Raw genomic sequence first — 17,789 nt, 5'->3', positions numbered from 1 at the left:
GAAATCGATGCCACTGGCTGTGCCCCCAGGGGCATGCTTTTGTCCGACAAACGAGTATGCCCGGTGTGTTGCTAATTATGCCGACCAGGTTGCTGTTACGGTCGATCGGCGTACTTTTTCTTCCCGTGGAGCAGTTTTGCTTGGGCTGTTCTACTTCGGGAACTTCCGCCTCTGGTTCTGGCGTCTCTTGTGATGACTCGGAGGTCGGCTTGTGTCCGGCATACAAATGTGCCAGTGTTCTGTTAGTTATGCAGGCCAGGTTACTGTTTCTGTTGGTCGATGTGCTTTTGCATCCCGTGAAACGATTTTGCTTGGGTCGTTCTACTACGGGAGCTTCCTCCTCTAGTTCCGGCGTCTCCATAGATAGCTCGGGGGGGGGGGGCGCCTCCTGGGAAGTCTTCATGGTTGAATGGCCCACTTTGTTTTCTATCTTTAGAGAAGAGGGATCAGAAGTAGCAATATCGACCGAGCTAGTTGTCCCAGAATCTGGTCTGTTTAGAGGAAAGTTGTCTGTTATGTTCTTCTTCCTATTTCTCCCTTTTCTCTTTTTCTTGCGGTTTTGAGACTGCTTCTCCTTGCCTTGCCCGTTCTCCACGCCTTGGATGTTAGGGGCTTGTGTTATCAATGGTTCCCCTTCTGGCTGCTGAATGCGATCACTTTGTTCTGAGTTGATGCTTGCTTCTTTTACTTTGTTACCATCCAGGCTTAACCTTTCCGCCCAGGATAACTCTATTGGCTGGCCCTCAGCAGCAATTGATGTATTACGCCGGCATGGACTTGGGCAGATAGTAGATCCATCCTCCTTGGTGTGAGCCTTTAAGGAGGAAATGCCCTTGTCCATGGGGGCTATTTCTCCACTGGTGATTACCTCCATATTGTCTGTTTTGAAGGTTTCTTGGGGGTTTGTCCTGGCAGTGTTCGTTAGGTTCCTGATGTCGCTCACCAAATTCCCCATTGCTGCAGGGAGTGTGGACAGTTTGTCCACTATGGTGTAGCAGGTACAGTGTGCTTGCATTAATTGTGTTCCCTCCTGTACCCTGTTTATCATTTCAACCATGTTTGTGAGTCTATGGTCAATATTAGCGACGTGATTATCAACTGAATTAAGAACAGTTAATTGTATATCCATTTTGTCCGAGTGAAATTACATTGCCTTAATGGACAACTGCATAGTATCCATTAGGGACGACCACAGCCTACCGGTATCTAGGCCGTTCCTTCGGCTGGATTGGGTGCCCATTTTGGGCCTCTGGATGCCTAATACAAGAAGTGTTTGATGAATCATGCAGCTCTTGTTCTGGCCACGTATCCAGCCCACTACTATCGGGCTCAGAGTGTGGCACTTCTGGTTCCTCCCAATCTTGGGTCAAGATGTTTCCTGTTTTATTTTCAGGAGACCGGTTAGACACAATGCCTGAAGATGCAATTGTAGTGTTACTTTTAGCATCTGGCCCGTAGCGCTGACTTCCTCTTTTTGGCTCACCTCGTCCTTCCCCCTTTCCTCCGGGGCTACTTGAAAACCACAGGGCAACCAAATCAGACTCCAATATGGAGGACGTTTGTTCTGAGTTTCCCTGTACCCCTAGCGTGGAAGGGGGCTCTTCGGCAATTGATAATTGTTCATCTCGTGTCGTAGCGCTCTGTACTGAAGTCTCTTGTGCAGCATTGATAACCTCCGTAATCGAAATTAAAGAAGAATTGTCCATAGCAATAGTTGTTTGCCCCGCCTTGAGAATTTGCAAATGCTTGGAGCTTGAATCTTCTCTTCCTGTCGCTGCAGTGACCAAGGGTTCAGGTGGTTGGCCTGTTCTTGATTCAGGTGGCGCATCAGGAGCTCTTGACGCAGCCTGGATTAAACCAACCAGTGTTCCTCTCACAATGGATTTTGTGGGAGTCAAAAGGTCTTTGTTGAGTGAGGCTGCCTTTAGTGTATTTAAAATTGGCCCTTCGTCTTGGGGGGCCTCCAGGTATGGGGCAGCCCATTCTCCTTTCTTGCCCTCACCCTCACACTCGCCCTCTTCGTCTTCTCTTTTTACTGTATGCTGTTGGTTAGAGTAAGGTACTGTCTCTGGGCAGAGAGGGGAAGGGAGGTTACTCAAGCTTTCATTATTGAGAGATAGCACTGCCCCTGCGTCCTTCAGAAATGAAAACTTCGAATAGATCTTGGCCTGTAAGCCGCCCCTGGACTTAACGCAGTTCTGCGTCTGATTGTCGTCAGAGCCACCAGACTACAGTGAGATGTATTCTCCTCCATAGTCTGCTTCTCGTTGCTGGAGATTTCATTGAGGGCTTTGCTCTTCCTTTTCCTCTTGCTGAGTATAGATGTAAGTGACCGTCTCGCTTTCCCTGATCTCATTACTGTTGTACTCCTTAAGTCTCTTTAGGTCAACCGAGGTCTCCTTGGTTTTAAGTTTGGTAGACTTGAGGTGGCCTTAAATGCTTAGTCTTACTGGCGCCCTGACCTCCTGGGGGCAGGTGGCTACAGTGGCCTGTTCTGTTGGTATCACAAGGCCTTGTGGTGGTCTTATAGTGGTGATGGTAGAAGGGGATAATAAGCAGTAAGTCTCCCGGTGCCTTCACACCCTTCCACTCCTCCTCTTCGTGCTTACTTCCCCCCTTCCATCGGCCTCCCTGTTGAATCTTCTAGGACCCCCCCCCATCCTTTCCCAGCCTCCTTCATCGGGGTCGTCGTAATCAGGGAGCCTGCTGAATTTCAAAAGACACTTGGGAGAAGGGGGGGAAACAGTCACAGGGAGAGGGAGACGAAGGGTGGGGAGGGAAGGGAAGGGGGAAGCGAGCAGGGCTCACAGTCGGGCCCCGCAAGCTATGCCCAACCTAGTTAGGCTGCTTCTACGGGTCCGCCGGGCACGCGCTCTGCCGCCACCTGCTAATTGTGGCAGCGCTCGCTGTCACTCCTTACCCCCTTACTTCCTGCCTCTCTGCTTTTCCTCATACCACCGTACTTGCTGTAAGGGCTCCTCTCATCTGTACGAACCCGGCTACTGTGTGCTGTTCCGGTGATCCCCGCCTACTGGGACCGAGGCAAGGCGGCGGAGCTGCCACAAACAGGAGCCGTGAGCCAAAGGTCTGTCCTGCCACCTTTACTGGTTTGCTCTTTAGCTGCTTTTCCTTTCCTTTGCCGCCCCACGCCGTCCCCAGGGTTGACATCACAGAGCGAGGCGGCAAAACTAGCCAAGCCCGGCTGGCAATCACCCCAAGATGGAGAACGCTGGAGAACACCCAAAGCTCAACGCCTGGTGCGAGGCGGAAATGCCTGGCGCCACTGCCTGGTGCCGCTGAGGAACTCTGCGTGATCTCCGCGCAATCTGCCGCGATCTGGAGTCTCAGTGTCTCGGTGTCTCAGGGATGCCACTCTTACCGCTTTCGGCCTCCCCTCAGACCACGGGGGAGCGAGCAGGTGAAAGAGCCGGCCGGGCCACCGGAACCGCAGTACCGAGGCAGCAAGGGAGCCGGAGATTGCACGGAACTTGCTCCACCCGACTCGACCCGGCTTGTCAGCTGGCTCTATTCCGACCCCCTGTACCTCCAGCCGCTGATTTTCCGATCTCGCCCGGATCAGTCCTCCGCTCAACCTGCTGCTGGCTCTCTGCCTGCTCTCTCAGATTGCGTGACATGGTGCAAACCATGTGTGAACACATGGCACACTCACTATGTGCCATGCCAAAGTCACTCCATATAATATATGTAAGTCACCCCTACAGCAGGCCTTACAGCCCTAGGGCAGGGTGCATTATATTACATGTGAGGACATATCTGCATGAATAGATATTCCCCTGTGCTATCTAGTTCAATTACTTGGTAGTACAAATGAACAGGGAAACCATCTTAGGTATGTGTACTGGGCACTGGTCTTTAAGAGTTCCCCAGCTACATGAGGGCTTTACTGAAACCTACGGTGTTTGGTATTGAAGACCTTGTCTTAATAAATCTGTACTGTTGCCAGTACTGGATTTATTGTGACATGTACCCAGAGGCACATTAGGGGTGCCTCCTGAAATTCCTACCAGCATTTAGTGTACATGCTGACTAGTATTGTCCAGCCTGCCACGACAGACACATTTCAGAACCCCCTGCAGGTGAGAGCCCACACTTTGAGGTCAGAAACAATGCCTGCTCCGGAGGAAGGTGTTAACACCTCCAGCAGGATGGGTAGTGATTTAGCATATCAAGGCCAGGGGCTCAAAGCCCCTGCTGCCTTTGATATGCAACTCCGGCTTCCCTCAGACTTGGGAGATGCCACCCTCTACCCGGAGGCTCATTTGGCACCAATACAGGTGGGAAATTAGCTATGCAGTAGGCGTATTGCACCCCAGGCAAGTCACATCCCTAAGGTGGGCTACCTGATGTGCTCCAGGAATGAAGGGTTTTTTCATCTTTTTATTGGGGCAATTAGTACCTCTGGGACAGAGTTATGCCCACTCTCCACAGAAAGTGGTCATATAGGGGGTGTATTGACCCCAGAGATAAGTAGCCCATTGGCAACTATCCGTCCCTCCCCGTAGCGCCCCCACATGTAGTGTTTAGGAGGCCCCCTTACACCCGGAACTCAGACTCGTCTGCCTGAAAGAAGAAGAGACAAAGACGTGAGGACTGAGTCAGCACCTAACTTGGAGCAAAAGATGCTGCTCTCCAGACAATGAGTGACACAGACTCGTCCAGAAGCGGAACAACCTCTCCAAACCCTTGGAGGTCTGACCAGCACTTCATCGACCCAGCAACATCTCCTTTGGAGTGGAGGAGCCTCTTACCTGCACCAGCAGGCACAGACTGCAACTGCCCGGTACAGAGTTCGATCAACCCCGAGGTCACCAAGGAAGCAGCACTCCAAAAAGGTGTCTTTGTAGCTCCAGGAGGTTAGATCTGTCTCAATACCAAGTTTTGAGATGCCAGCACCCCCGCCCCAATACCTGAGATACAGAAGCAAGTTGCAAGCACCAGGGGGGAGGGGAGGGGAAGGGAAGGGAGGGGGGGGAGAGAGAAAGATAGAGAAAGAGAAAGAGAAAGAGAAAGAGAGAGAGAGAGAGAGAGAGAGAGAGAGAGAGAGAGAGAGAGAGAGAGAGAGAGAGAGAGAGAGAGAGAGAGAGAGAGAGAGAGAGAGAGAGAGAGAGAGAGAGAGAGAGAGAGAGAGAGAGAGAGAGAGAGAGAGAGAGAGAGAGACTCTCTCTCTCATTTACTGACTATGTGTGTGCAACAAATGCTTAACACTATCCTTTGATAAGCCTAAACTATTCGCCCTCACTACCACAAAGAGAGCATTTGGGTTTATTAATATCGGCCTGTAAACCAATAAGGGTCATCTGGGCTTTCTACATAGTGTCCCTCTTTTTGGTGCACTACATAAAAAGCCAGCTTACTACAGGTGTGTACTGTGCAACCAAGATATTGTCAACCATATCCAAGGACAAATACAAAAATATCCAGGCAATAAGCTTGAGCCTCTGGAGGTTCGGACTAAGCATATGCAGTCCTGCTGAGAGAGGCGGTTCACACTGAGCAGAAGAGGAGTGTACAGAAAGAGGTATAGCAGATCCAAAAACAATACTTCCCTTGGCCTGCTGGACCCGATCAAGATCATATGGGCCTGGTCCTACAGATTGCTCAGAAAACAAGTTATCAGGCGAATGAGTGGGACTGCATAGTGTAGCTGGAAGTCAGACTTGAGGCAGGACACTTCTCCCACAGCCCTTGCAGCAGAAATAGGAGGGCACAGGACAGCGCAGAGAGAGTTCTAAAGAATGGCGAAGAGGTCTGCCAGAGTAGTGCCTCATAAGGTGAAGATGGATTGAACACATCCAGATGTAGATGGAACGCTTTGGTCTGCTTAGTGATGAAAATTCAGATCATACTGCACATTCAGGGAGATTGCCAGAGAAAAGAAAGTCAGCCAAAAATTGTCAGCCTGGGCCCAACACGAAAGCCTCAAAGCACTGAAGAGACGAGCCAGCTTTCCTGCTTGCTGGCGTACCACACTGCAGTTGTGTAGCCCATGAGCACTGTAACCTATTAACTGGTAACAGAGGGCAAGAATGCCTTAAGGGCCAAGTCAATTGCCCAAAGTTCAAGCAGATTTACAATTGGCAACAAGCCTCTGTATCGGGGCTGCAACTGAGGGAGGCATCACTGTCTCCATCATAGCCACTGTTTGAGGAGGAGAAGGAAGCCTGTCGAAAGTCAGTTGTTCTAGAACCAGACACTACCTCAGATACTGAGATCTGAATGTTCGTCAAGATTCCCCAGTGCTGAGCCCACTTAATATGGATACACTACAGAAGAGAGCACCTGTGCCTGCAAGTATGGGGAAAAAGAAGGGTATAAGAGGCAAGCAACCCCATACGTTGCAGGACTGTCAGGGCCAGAAGACAATATCTCTCTTAAAACACTGGGATCATGTCCCCGCAAGACGAATGTGCTCCCTGGAAAGTGATCAAAATCGGTTTGCCTGAAGGTGCCAAGGAGGATGTCCTTGACCTTTCTCTGGAACCACCACGACCACTGTAGCTACAAAAAAGCTGTTTAGCTATTACATAGGCTGAGAGGGCTGGTGATGCCAGTAAGGCTGTCCCTGTAAATAGTCCCTAAACTCTGTGTACTGTTGGAGGAATTAGTAAGCCATGAAAGCCAAACCTAGCATGCAAGTGCAGCTTTGCTTGAAGCTCTCACTAGCCATTTTACCAAAGAGGCAAGAACTGTTGAAGGGCATATCCATGAGGCTTGCCTGAATGTTCCAACAAAATCCATGAGAGCACATTGAGGTATGCCGACATATTGCAACGAGGAGCCACTGAAAACCGATGTCAAGGCAAGAATAGCTAATTTGTTTGGCAGCTTCTTGACTGTCATGCACCACCTCAGTATTGTGTTTAAGTAATTGGCCTACAAAGATTGGGAACAACCAGTTGAGACATATCTCAAAGGGCATGGTTATCATACATGTGGCATTGCAGGAATAAAGATGCCGACTTTAAGAGAAAGGTCTTTCTTACCCATCGCTTCTATTCGTTTAAGCTCCCTCTCTGCTGGAATTTAGAGAAATGAGATAGAATTAAGATTGAGATGGAATTATGAATCATAGAACAGAAAATGTGTACCACAAGGCTCTCAAGTGAAGGGAGAGCAGACAAGAACTTAGGATCAAACTTGGTTAGGCGATGGCTTCAGGTACCCCAGCAGTTCACCATAGAAGGGGAAGCCAGTAAGTGCCATGCAAAAAAAATGGGATTCATGAGTGGTCTGCTAAAGGGAAGTAATAGCTCAGAGGAAGAGGATGAAGGGTGGAGGATTTCTTAAAGATGTGTTAGATGTATTCTTGTTAACAAGCAAGAGCATCTACAAAGCCTCAGCCACATTACGCAGACCTGTTGTAAAGGAAGCAATTTCATTGGTGCGGGAAGCAGACGAACATTCCAGGTCAAAAAAAAGGGGAAGAGCTGAAGTCAGTGGCATTCTAATTCCAGTGTACAAGGGCCATTTCTTTAATCTCCTGTTTGGGACAGCCAGTCATTCCCTGCTGCACCCTAACCAGAAAATGGTTTGTTGGAAACTTTGCCTTAAATATGGCAGACGGTCCCATGTCCTTGAAACAACAGCCCGATATCTGAAGGGATGTCAGACAAACTTTTTTGTCGGCAGAGTCAATGTAGGCTTTCAACTCTAAATAGAGCAGGAAAACCGGAAGTATGGCAAATGGACATCTGCCATGTTTGTGATGGAGTACCCTATCGCCAAACTCTAAAAAAGGGTCAGGAAACTATAAGATCCTGCCTCACCTGGGGAGCAACACATTTATGGCCAAAGACCTAAAAAGGGAGCTGGGAGAATAATTACGTTCCCAAATGTTGTTTCAAAGTACTCTGCATCACTATGATGCACATAAGAGGAAATGTGGGAAGGGGTTGGCACTGACTCCTGTTATGTGCAGTCTGAGGTAGGTTTATATGACAGTCGCATCAGTGCACTACAAATTATGGCTGGGGTCACCTGGCAAAAACAACAAGTGATGGACAGAATGCAGAACAATGTCATACATTCACCCCAGTACAGAGATCTGGGCCTAAATCCATCGTTTTTTTGCTCACCATGCCATTCCAGTTTGGTCCCAGCCATATGCAAATCAGTCTTGACCTCACCCCAGTACAGAGATCTGGGCCTAAATGCATCGTTTTTTTGCTCACCATGCCATTCCAGTTTGGACCCAGCCATATGCAAATCAGTCTTGACCCTGCGCCCAATGGGAACAGTCCAGCCCGAACTGCCAGGCCAGGTCCTCCCTGGACAGGAAACAAGCATCCTAGGACCGGTTTCGGGCATCAAAGCTGTGGTAATAAAAGTAATGAGTCGCAGGCTGGCATTCGGAATCTTCAAAGAGGCAGAAAACAGTAGTTAGATAAAACATTCTGGAATAACAACGTACATAAATAATGAATTTCGCCTCCTCAAAGACTAGATCAGTGTGGACATAGACACCAGAAATACCCAAATCATCATTAAACACATTAAATATCTGCTCACTTTCTCTGCAAAAGTGAGATCACTTACCAATTTCACCTTGAAGATCTTGACCCATTTTAACTACATTCAAACCTTTTAGTTGACACTTAAGATGTTTTGGTTCATCAGGAAGAGGTCTAAAATAGAAGAAAATTAGTTTTGAAATACTGTGAATTAACCTGATCTGCGAGAGGCTGAAAACAGGTACAGCACATAAGCTGTCAACTACAATAAAATACTATAAGAGAAGGTAATAATTAGTAACATAAAAATAATGTAAACATCCTTCCTGGGGCCTCTCTTTTACCTGCCTGAAGAATGCATGGATTCCTCATCAATGATGGTATGAATTATGTTGAAACTTTAAATAGTGCACATCAGCACACCATGGCGCATACAGCAAATGATCTTCACTACTGAAAATAGTTTTTCTAAACGCAATTTTCTCAGCTTCCCAAATAATTTGTGACAAACATCAGTGACAACTTTAAGTGACAGAAGTTCCATTATATTGGAGATTGGATTAAGAAACACCTCCCATCTTTTAATACTTATTTGAAATTGTGTTCAAATAATCATGAAATCGCAGCTGATCTCATACCAAAGGTTCTATTTTTAGGATATACTGTGAATATACCATTAACAGATGTATTCATTAAGCAACTTCAACAAATGTCCTGACTGGCAAAAAAAAGTGGAGAGCACGAAGACCTTGAAACATGATATGTTTTCTCGATACGATGAAGAGTCCTGACCAACACTTTGGTGTATAGTGAAGCTGGTCAATTAAATGTTTTGGCAGCTCCAAGCAAAATGTATTCACACTGTGTAGCCTTGAAATCCTTACAGATCTCAGGTTAACTAAGTGGGTCAGGCTGTTGGGCCTTGGGAGAAATCCGTCACAGCTGGCAAGACCTCTCACACACAGACTACAAGTCTAATTCCCCCAGCATCACCTTGCCCTTACAGAATACCAGAAAGAGTCCAATGTGCAAAAGACTAGCAACTTTGTAATGCTTTGGTTGACGTTATGATCATCAACAACAAAGACTTCCATGTAAGGGAATAGCTACCCTAGCAATACCCCCGGGGAAGGAGGGTCTGCGAAAGGACCCCACCAGTCAATGCAGAGCAGAGGGCCCCACAGGGGACCAGATCTGTGGACTAGGTAGAACCTCGCCCCTGCCAGGCCAAGGGAACCCTCACAAGCAGAACCCCACCGACCCCAAGGGGACGTAGGAGGGAAAGAAGGCTGAAGTGGCTCGCACACCCACAGCAGAGGAGGCAAGGGCTGAGAGGTGGAAGCACTGCACTCCCCCACAAGGCAGCACAGCTTCCGTCGAATGCCAAGACAAGAAGAAGAAGCCTAGTGAGCCCAAGGAAACTAGGGAGAAGAAGGCGAGCCCACTCCAGATGAAGAACAGCCTGTCAGCCAGAACAATGCCGGCAGTCAAGGCCAGAAGCAAGAAGAACAGCTCGAGGCCTCAGGAAGACCAAGTAGGCAACGCCTAATAAGGGACATCCCAGACCGCATAACGGAAGCAGGGAGAGAAGGAGAGGCCCGGACCACCACCACGAGTGGCCGCGCACATGACCTCAGGGAGCAAAGCAACCTACGGAAACACTAAGGAGAACAGGTACCCGAAGGCGACCAGAACCCTCCAGCAGAGCATAAGCCATATGACAGCTACCATAGCCCCACATAGGGCACGTGAAGTCCCAACATAGAGGAACCCTCTTTGGAAGAACTTCCGCAGCAGAGGAAGAAACTAAAGAATCACGGGGCAAAAAAACATCCCCGCAACAGGCTTGACAGCAGCCCAAGCAAAGCAGAAGGCCTAATCCCAGGGCCAAGTCTGCGCAACAACTCCTGCAGAACTCTCACACAACAACAGCAACAAGGGGCCGTCCAGCAGCCACCAATGCCAAAGTCCCAAGGAAGGACGTAATCGGCCAGAAAAACATACTCCACAACCATAACCGCTGGCCTAAGAAGACCTAAAGGCAACCCTAACTCAGGAGTCACTGAGGAGGGGACAGAGGAGGAGGACGGAGCCCTGTCAAGAGCCTCTGGATGGCGGAGTCGGCCGGGGCATGAAACAGACTGCCATCAAATGGGAGATCAATGAGCCACTCCCGAATATTTTCAGGGAAGACGCCGTCCCGAAGCCAAGCATGGCGATGGAGAGCGACTGAGGAAGCCATGGCCCGGCCCAGCACCTCAGAGACGTCTAGAGCGGAGCGGAGAATAAACGCCGCAAGCTCCCAGCCATCCAACGCATGGTACTGCAAATCCACCGGAGCAGACTCCTGGGACGCTGCAGACCCCAGAGACTCAGCCGAGTCCCACAAACAGGAGGAGGCCCTAGCCAGCACACACAAGGTGTTAAGGGCCCGCAGGGCCGTGCTGGTAAAGTCAAAAATGTTACGTTCCCAAGTGTCCAGCTAGCGGGCCTCCCTGGACGATGGAGCTAACCGGGGCGGTAGGGAGGGAAAAGCAGTCCGCAGAAGGGGACTGGCGGCTGAGGGGTGAACGGACAGGAACGCCGGGTCACGCGGCGTTGGAAGGTGCCGATGTAGAATATGCGGAGGCACCGGATCCCCCGAGGCAGGACGCCTCCAAGCCCCTGTCAAAGCAGAAAGAAGCGAACCTTCAAAGGGAAGCAACATTTTCCTCCCACCAGAGCCCTGGTGAAGGACCTCCAACAGATGGTCCGCCGGAAAGTGAGCCACCGGGTTGCCCATGTGTAGGATGCCTACAGCCGTGGACACCGCGTGGGTGAAGGCCGCATCCGTAGGGCCCCGCGGTGGAAAAAGCAACTCCTCTGTGGGCGATGGCTGCAAACTAAGGCAGTCATCCCCGAGGCCAAGCGGGCGGGCAAAGGCCAGACCTGGAAGTCAGGAGGTGCCGAAGAATGAGGGACCTGCCGCTCCTCTGACAGACACCCCTGCCGCAGAAAGGGCAGGGAGCCGCCCTTCGACGTCGATGAAAAAGACACCACGCGGCGACCAGTCTCCGGGGAGGATGACACCAAAATGCAGCCTGCCAAGAGAGAAGAAGGAGCGTCCGAAGACGAATCCTCCGTACGACCCCTCTGCGGAGCCGTGGAGTCCGCCGCGTGAGGCAGGACACTGGCGCCATCCGGCGTCAACGGGCAAGGTACCTCCAAGTCACCCCGCACCGGAGACCGTAGCGGGGACCAGAGTAGAGCTGAAGCCTCACTGACCCCGGAGCGGCGCCGACCCGACCCCTGCCGAGGCAACCACCTGCGTGGGGGAAAGGAATGGGCCCGAAGCCCTCTGCCGGCCTTGGCCCAGAAGGAGGCGAAGGTCGCCCCGACAACCCCTGTGGCGGCACCAGGGACGATACAACCTTCGACTCGCCCTCCAACGAGGCAGGCGTCTGTGAGGAGGTACGAGAGGGGCCCAGAGAAGGACAAGGGGTCTGCCCTTGACCTGGAGTGGGGCGAGGAGGGGCCACTGACCCCTATGGCTCCGCACAGTCCAGCTGCTGCCGGCGCCGTAGCGGCGTCACCTCAACCTTAGATAGGACCACCCTACCAAGGGACTCGGGATGCAACCCAAGCCCCGGCGACCTCCCGCGACACCACAGGGACCCCCACAGGGGTTTGCGGCGAGGCAGAGATGCCGTGGCCTGAAGGTGGTGCCCCAGAGGAGCCGCACCCCAACAGCACCACATCCTCCAAGCCTGGATCCGACCCATTCGGCGCCGGGGCCGGAGCCACCGGCGGCGCCGCGATCGGCCCTATGCGAGGCGAGGAATCCGTCGACGCCCCAGGAGGGGAAGGAGGAGGAGACGTCAGCGAGGCCTGCAAAGCTGCCATGTAAGTCTCCATATGGACTCTCGATGCCCCAACACCGGGAATCGGTGGATAGGACGACACACGGGCCGCATCACCCGCGGAGAGTCCACGCTCCCGGGTAGGCCGAGAACCAACCCCCGGGGACGAACTGCGACACTTACCCATCGGGGAGCGACGCTCACGTGACATCGGAGAAAGGCGAGGACGACAACCATGGCCGGACCTGAAGCCATCCGCCGAAGCAAACCGAGGGGAGGACGTTGATCTGGAGAGACGCGCCGAGAGAAGTTTCATGCGGCGCTCCTGCCGTGACTTCGGCTTTTGGCACTCCGCACAATCCGAGGTGCCGTGATCCTCCCCCAAACACCACATGCAAATGAGGTGAGAGTCCGTCGCCAACATAAGACGCCCACAAAACGTGCAAGTTTTAAATCCCAAAGGCATTCGAACACTGCTCACACCAAAAAAGAATGGAAGAAAGGGGGGCCTGAAACAGGCCGCAGCAAGGAACGGATCCGCGTTGCACGCGGAAAAGGAAAAAACTGATGTAGGTTCGCCGGGGCGGGTCTTACGTGACCTAGCTGACGTCACGTACGCGGACGACGCCTGGGCGGAGTCACGTGATGTCGCCTCGCCCACGGCGCGCAGGGATGCTGTGGCAAAAGTTTCCGGATCCAGTCTCACACCTGGGGATAATTCTACGTGAAAGAACCTGCGGCTAGTAGTCTATCAGATTCCTTCTCTCTGTCCGTGGTGTCGGCTTGTCTGCCTAAACAATAGTGCAGCCCTTCTCCCAAGTGTTTCCCATTTGCCCTTCAAAGGCGGCTTCTCCATTGAAGCTCGCCTTTTTAGCCAACACCTAGGTGGCTTTATGTCTGGGAGAGGTAACATCTCTTCCCCCTACAGGCTTCTATTGAGCCCATTCCTAGGAGTCATTTGCACACCTCCCCAGGAGGGAAGAAGGCTGTCTCAGGGACAGACCTCATGTACAACCGCAAATGGGCACAGTGAGGTTCCGTGAAATCTGAATCTGCGTAATAAATATCATGGTTCCGTTACGATTTTGGTAACAGCGAACCGTAACTAGTGAGTTCAGCTAGTACGTGTGTTTTCGTCACATTACACCAATGGATTCACTGCGTATTTAGGGTTTTCGTTCCGAACCCTGGGTTCCATTTTGCGCATGGTAGCCATTTTGTGGTTGCCCTCACATAGGCCGATGACTGTATGGAGACCTTAGCTCGAGTTTGTGCTGACTCCTCCATGACTCGAGTGAACTGACCTTGTTGCCTGAGGCCAACCCTGCCAAACCCGTTCCCGCCCGCTAGCTGATCTTGATTAAGGGTCAGAGCACGGGATCTCGTAAAGTTTTATTGCACACAAACATGCCCCATCCTACTTCTATCTGTTTCTGTTTCTTCTTTTATGGTCCATTTACGATGTGGGTTGTGGTCTCTTTATTATGGGTCTGTCCGGCTTGTCTAAAGAAGAATGTTGGGATTGTTCGATGATTGATCATGGGCCGGACAACTTAAAAGTGGGTTTTACCGTCATGCGATACTTTTGGTGTGGTTACATGCGATTGGACAATTTGTAAAATAATGGGTGTTAGTCTGGAATGTGATGTTTCTGGCATAAAAAGGGATGGCTTGCTTTGTAAATTTGAGCAGTCTCCTGAGAACTCATACCGTGATGACTTCTAGGACTTCTGTTACTGGCTGCAGCCAATAAACTCGATCTCTGACGCCACCAAGAAGTATCCTGTGTCTCTGTATTCTAATACAGGTGAACCCGAAGACTTTGGGCGTGCCCCTGGCGCCGCTGGGTTCTAAAAACCCGGTTCTTCAACAGGTGATTTTGGGCAACAAAATGACAACTTTGTAAAAGTTGCACCACAACAAGAGTTGCACAGTACAACAAGGTATATTAATTTAGACTTGGGCACCAAGTCGGCCTTAATGCAACAAGCTGATAGTTAAATTACAGTACCAATTTTAGTAGTCCCAGTCGGAAGTTAGCAGGGCTGCTGTGGCAGCCTGTAACTCTGCACTCACCAAGTGGTCTACCAACCTTTTACACAGTACAAAAGATTAAGTTACTTACCCTGTAAGCATCTGTTCTTTGTATGTAGTGCTGTAGATTCACATGCTGTGCATAAGTCCGCCATCTAGTTTGGGGCTAGGACGATCAGAAATTGTTTTTGATCCAAGACGTTTTCTTCGAATCATAAGGCTGCGTAACTCCTCCTCTTGGTAATACTGCGCATAGTCATTGACTCCACTGCCAGATAGTTTTTCCACAGATGGGTGAGAATCGAGTTGTAGCAAGAATCAGTAATGTGATGTCCATGCGAGTAATGTGATTTAAAGTATGTCAATTGCAACCTACACAGGGTTTTTTGGGGAGGCGAGAGGCACATATGAATCTACGAAACATCGAGGCATGTATGTTGTAGATACACATGCTATGCATAGACTGTAAAGCAGTTCCTATCCCTAGGTAATAGTTAACCTGTGGGGGGTTGCAGTTATTTGATAGAGTTTTTAGTATGTTATGTTAACAGGAGCTTATAAAGCGCTCGGTCACCAGATAGGTTTCATGGCGCTGATCGTTTAATGTGTCGCAGCGGGGAGAGCTAAGCGTAGGTTTGCGTATACAGCCAGGTCATGAGAGCCTTTCTAAACCCCATCAAGTTATCCTGCATCCTGATGTCCAGTGGTAGAGAGTTTCAAAAACTCGGGGCTAGGTAAGAGAACCTGCACCCTCCTTGGCGTTTGAGCTTGATGACTGGGATAGTTAGAAGTCTGAGATGGGCAGAGTGTAGATTAAGGCATGGGGCATGTTTAACAATCAAGTGACTGATGAATTTGGGGCTCCTACAGTGCAAGGCCTTGAAAATCAAACATCCGGTCTTGAAAGCTGCACGTTGGGCGATGGGTAGCCAGTGCAATTTGGCTAACAGGGGGCTGGCAGATTGCCATTTAGTTTGTTTGAATATCAGTCTCGCTGCCTGGTTTTGTACTATTTGTAGACGCTTGAGTAGGAACGCAGGCAGACCGAGATAGATGGAGTTGGAGAAATCGAGATGCCACAGTACAAGGGAAATCACTGCCTGAACGAGGGCCGAATGAGTCAATAAGTGGGTAATTTTTCTTATTTTCCTCAGTTGGATGTCCCTGTGGTCTTCCCTATATAGGCATGACGACCCACCCAGTTAAGACACGCATGTTAGAACACAAGAGTAGCTTTCGATGCGCTAAAACCAATACCAAAATGACTACTCACTATCAACTTGAACACCACGCCCCTAACTCCTTTCAATGGATTGTCCTTGAAGCACATCCTCAAATGTCAAAAAGAAGCCTCTTTAGACTCGAACAGCGGTGGGTCCTAAGATTGGCTGCCGATACCACAGGCCTTAATGAGGAAATTCCTTGGAGTATGCTGACTTGAATTCATCATAACTGCTCTTTACACACCTTTTACACTCCTCTAGTTGCTGCACCCACTGAGTGTAACTCCTAAAAAATATTTTCATACCTGCTATTAACTATGAGTGTCATCTGTGGTTTACTTCTATTATGAACTCCCTAGTTTCATCTTGACATTGCAGCCTCTTGATTTCCACCTCGACCCCGACGGAGTCGATTTCGAACCCCGAGTGCCCCCTGAACATCGCCAATTTGTTGTGATCTGGCGCGCGTTTTATATTACTGACTTTGGCTTGCCTTCGCGTTTCTTTTACTACCATGACAACGAGCATGACGCGCTGCTCCTGACGTTCGGACTGTTAGCGCTCTAGCATTTTTGACGTCAGCACGCTCACTTCCGGCTTCACCCGCCTCTCGCGTGAGCACGCCGGTGGGTGGCGTTATACAGGATTGGCTCGTACCCACTCACACCAGTCTACAGCGGCTGGCGAGTTACTAGGTGGACGGCGTCTCCGTAGTCACGGAACCGTGAGTACAGGAACACGATACTGGTAGCGTTTTCACTGCCGTTAACGCTTTTTTTTTTTATATTCACGCAGTGTCTTTAATTATTGGACCGCGCTGGTCCCACTATGCGTTTGTGGACCGCGCGGTCTGCAACGGCTGTACTACCTTTCCCTTGTCCTTCCCCCCAGCGCTTGGGAGGGTGACCTTTGTAGCTCCCGTACTGGTGGCGACATTCATATTTGGTCATTTCTCATCGCTTGCCTCATGCTTATTTGGAGCCGCATTACCATAGTCATCCCTTCATTGTGTCGTGGCGGTCGACACAGAGTTATTTACCGCTCGTCCTGCGAGAAGCTATACAGTAGAGGCGCTTTCAAATCCGCTCTCTGGACTGCATTCAACCATGATGGATGCATTTGTTTAACAATTTGTTATTGTTCGGTATCCTCTTTGTTTCCCTCATCACAGGACACTAAAATTTAGTGTTTACTCCCCCCGGCCTTGTATGCAGCACAGCCCAGGAGGGTGAGTTTGTTGGATGCCTTATCTCTTGTAATCTGATGGGTTCTGGTATCATTTACTGGATATTGTGCCTCCTCTCTGCATTTGCTTTTAGTTCTTTACAAGTCCTCCATACATTGCTCAATAGCTTTGCATGCCACGGTTGTCTTGACACCACCAATTGTCCTGAATTAACTGTCGTTGCAATGCAAATGTTGTTTTACATGTTTTTTACTTGTTGTTATTTTCCTTCTCTGCAGGTGTGCTTTTTAGCTACGGTACCACACTTTTTTAGGGTGCTGTATGCGTGCCCACCACTTAATCTCTTATAGACGTTGGGCACCACCAAAGAGGTGTAGGTAGCCGCAATAATTCCCCGGTCCTGATGAATTGCCATTTATTATATGCAAAGGCAAGAAACATGTTGACCTATTGATCACGTTAGCACATACACTCACATAACTACTGGTGTTATATGTGCGGATTATACATTTTTTAACCAGGACGGTGACCACACTGTATTAAAATTATTTAGTGGATCACCTACCCCTGTTTGAATCTCTTCACTTTTACCTCATATGCACCTACACTCACTTATGTCTTACAATTGTTTCCCCCCCCACACACACATCACTCACCGGCGTTGGAATAAAAGATCTCCGCTAGGAAGGCCCTATTAGGTGCCTGATCGGGCATTGCACCCGCCGGCCCGATAAGGAGCAAAGACCCGGTGATGAAGCAAGACACCCGCTTGTTGGGTGTGTGAGGGTCTTCTTTTCCAAATAAGGAGTTACTTTCACTCCTGCTTTTCACTTCAGTTCCCTGTTACCACCTTGGTACCCCTTAGTTATTCTGTCACACCTTGCATTCACGTCAGGAACTGCATACCTTCTGTTTTCACATATTCATGGGCATGTATGCTGGACCTTGATAACAATAAAATTCATTGTTATTACTTTAAGCCCTCTCTTCCCTCCATTTGTTTGATAACAGGGGGCTGGCAGATTGCCATTTAGTT

The 17,789-nt window shown here is 49.9% G+C and overlaps 1 protein-coding gene across 1 annotated transcript in view; it reads right to left on the bottom strand.

The window, feature by feature from the left end:
• SMCHD1 (structural maintenance of chromosomes flexible hinge domain containing 1) overlaps positions 1-17,789 on the bottom strand; it is a 1,955,900-nt gene that overhangs the window by 1,125,140 nt on the left and 812,971 nt on the right. Inside the window, exon 27 of the mRNA XM_085605822.1 lies at positions 8,557-8,645. Within this exon, the coding sequence (XP_085461948.1) occupies positions 8,557-8,645 (89 nt within the window). The remainder of the gene's footprint in view (positions 1-8,556; positions 8,646-17,789) is intronic.

Source organism: Triturus cristatus, chromosome 5_1 (genome assembly GCF_964204655.1).
Source record: "Triturus cristatus chromosome 5_1, aTriCri1.1, whole genome shotgun sequence".
Lineage (NCBI taxonomy): Eukaryota > Metazoa > Chordata > Amphibia > Caudata > Salamandridae > Triturus > Triturus cristatus.
This window is presented reverse-complemented; position numbering and strand designations above follow the sequence as displayed.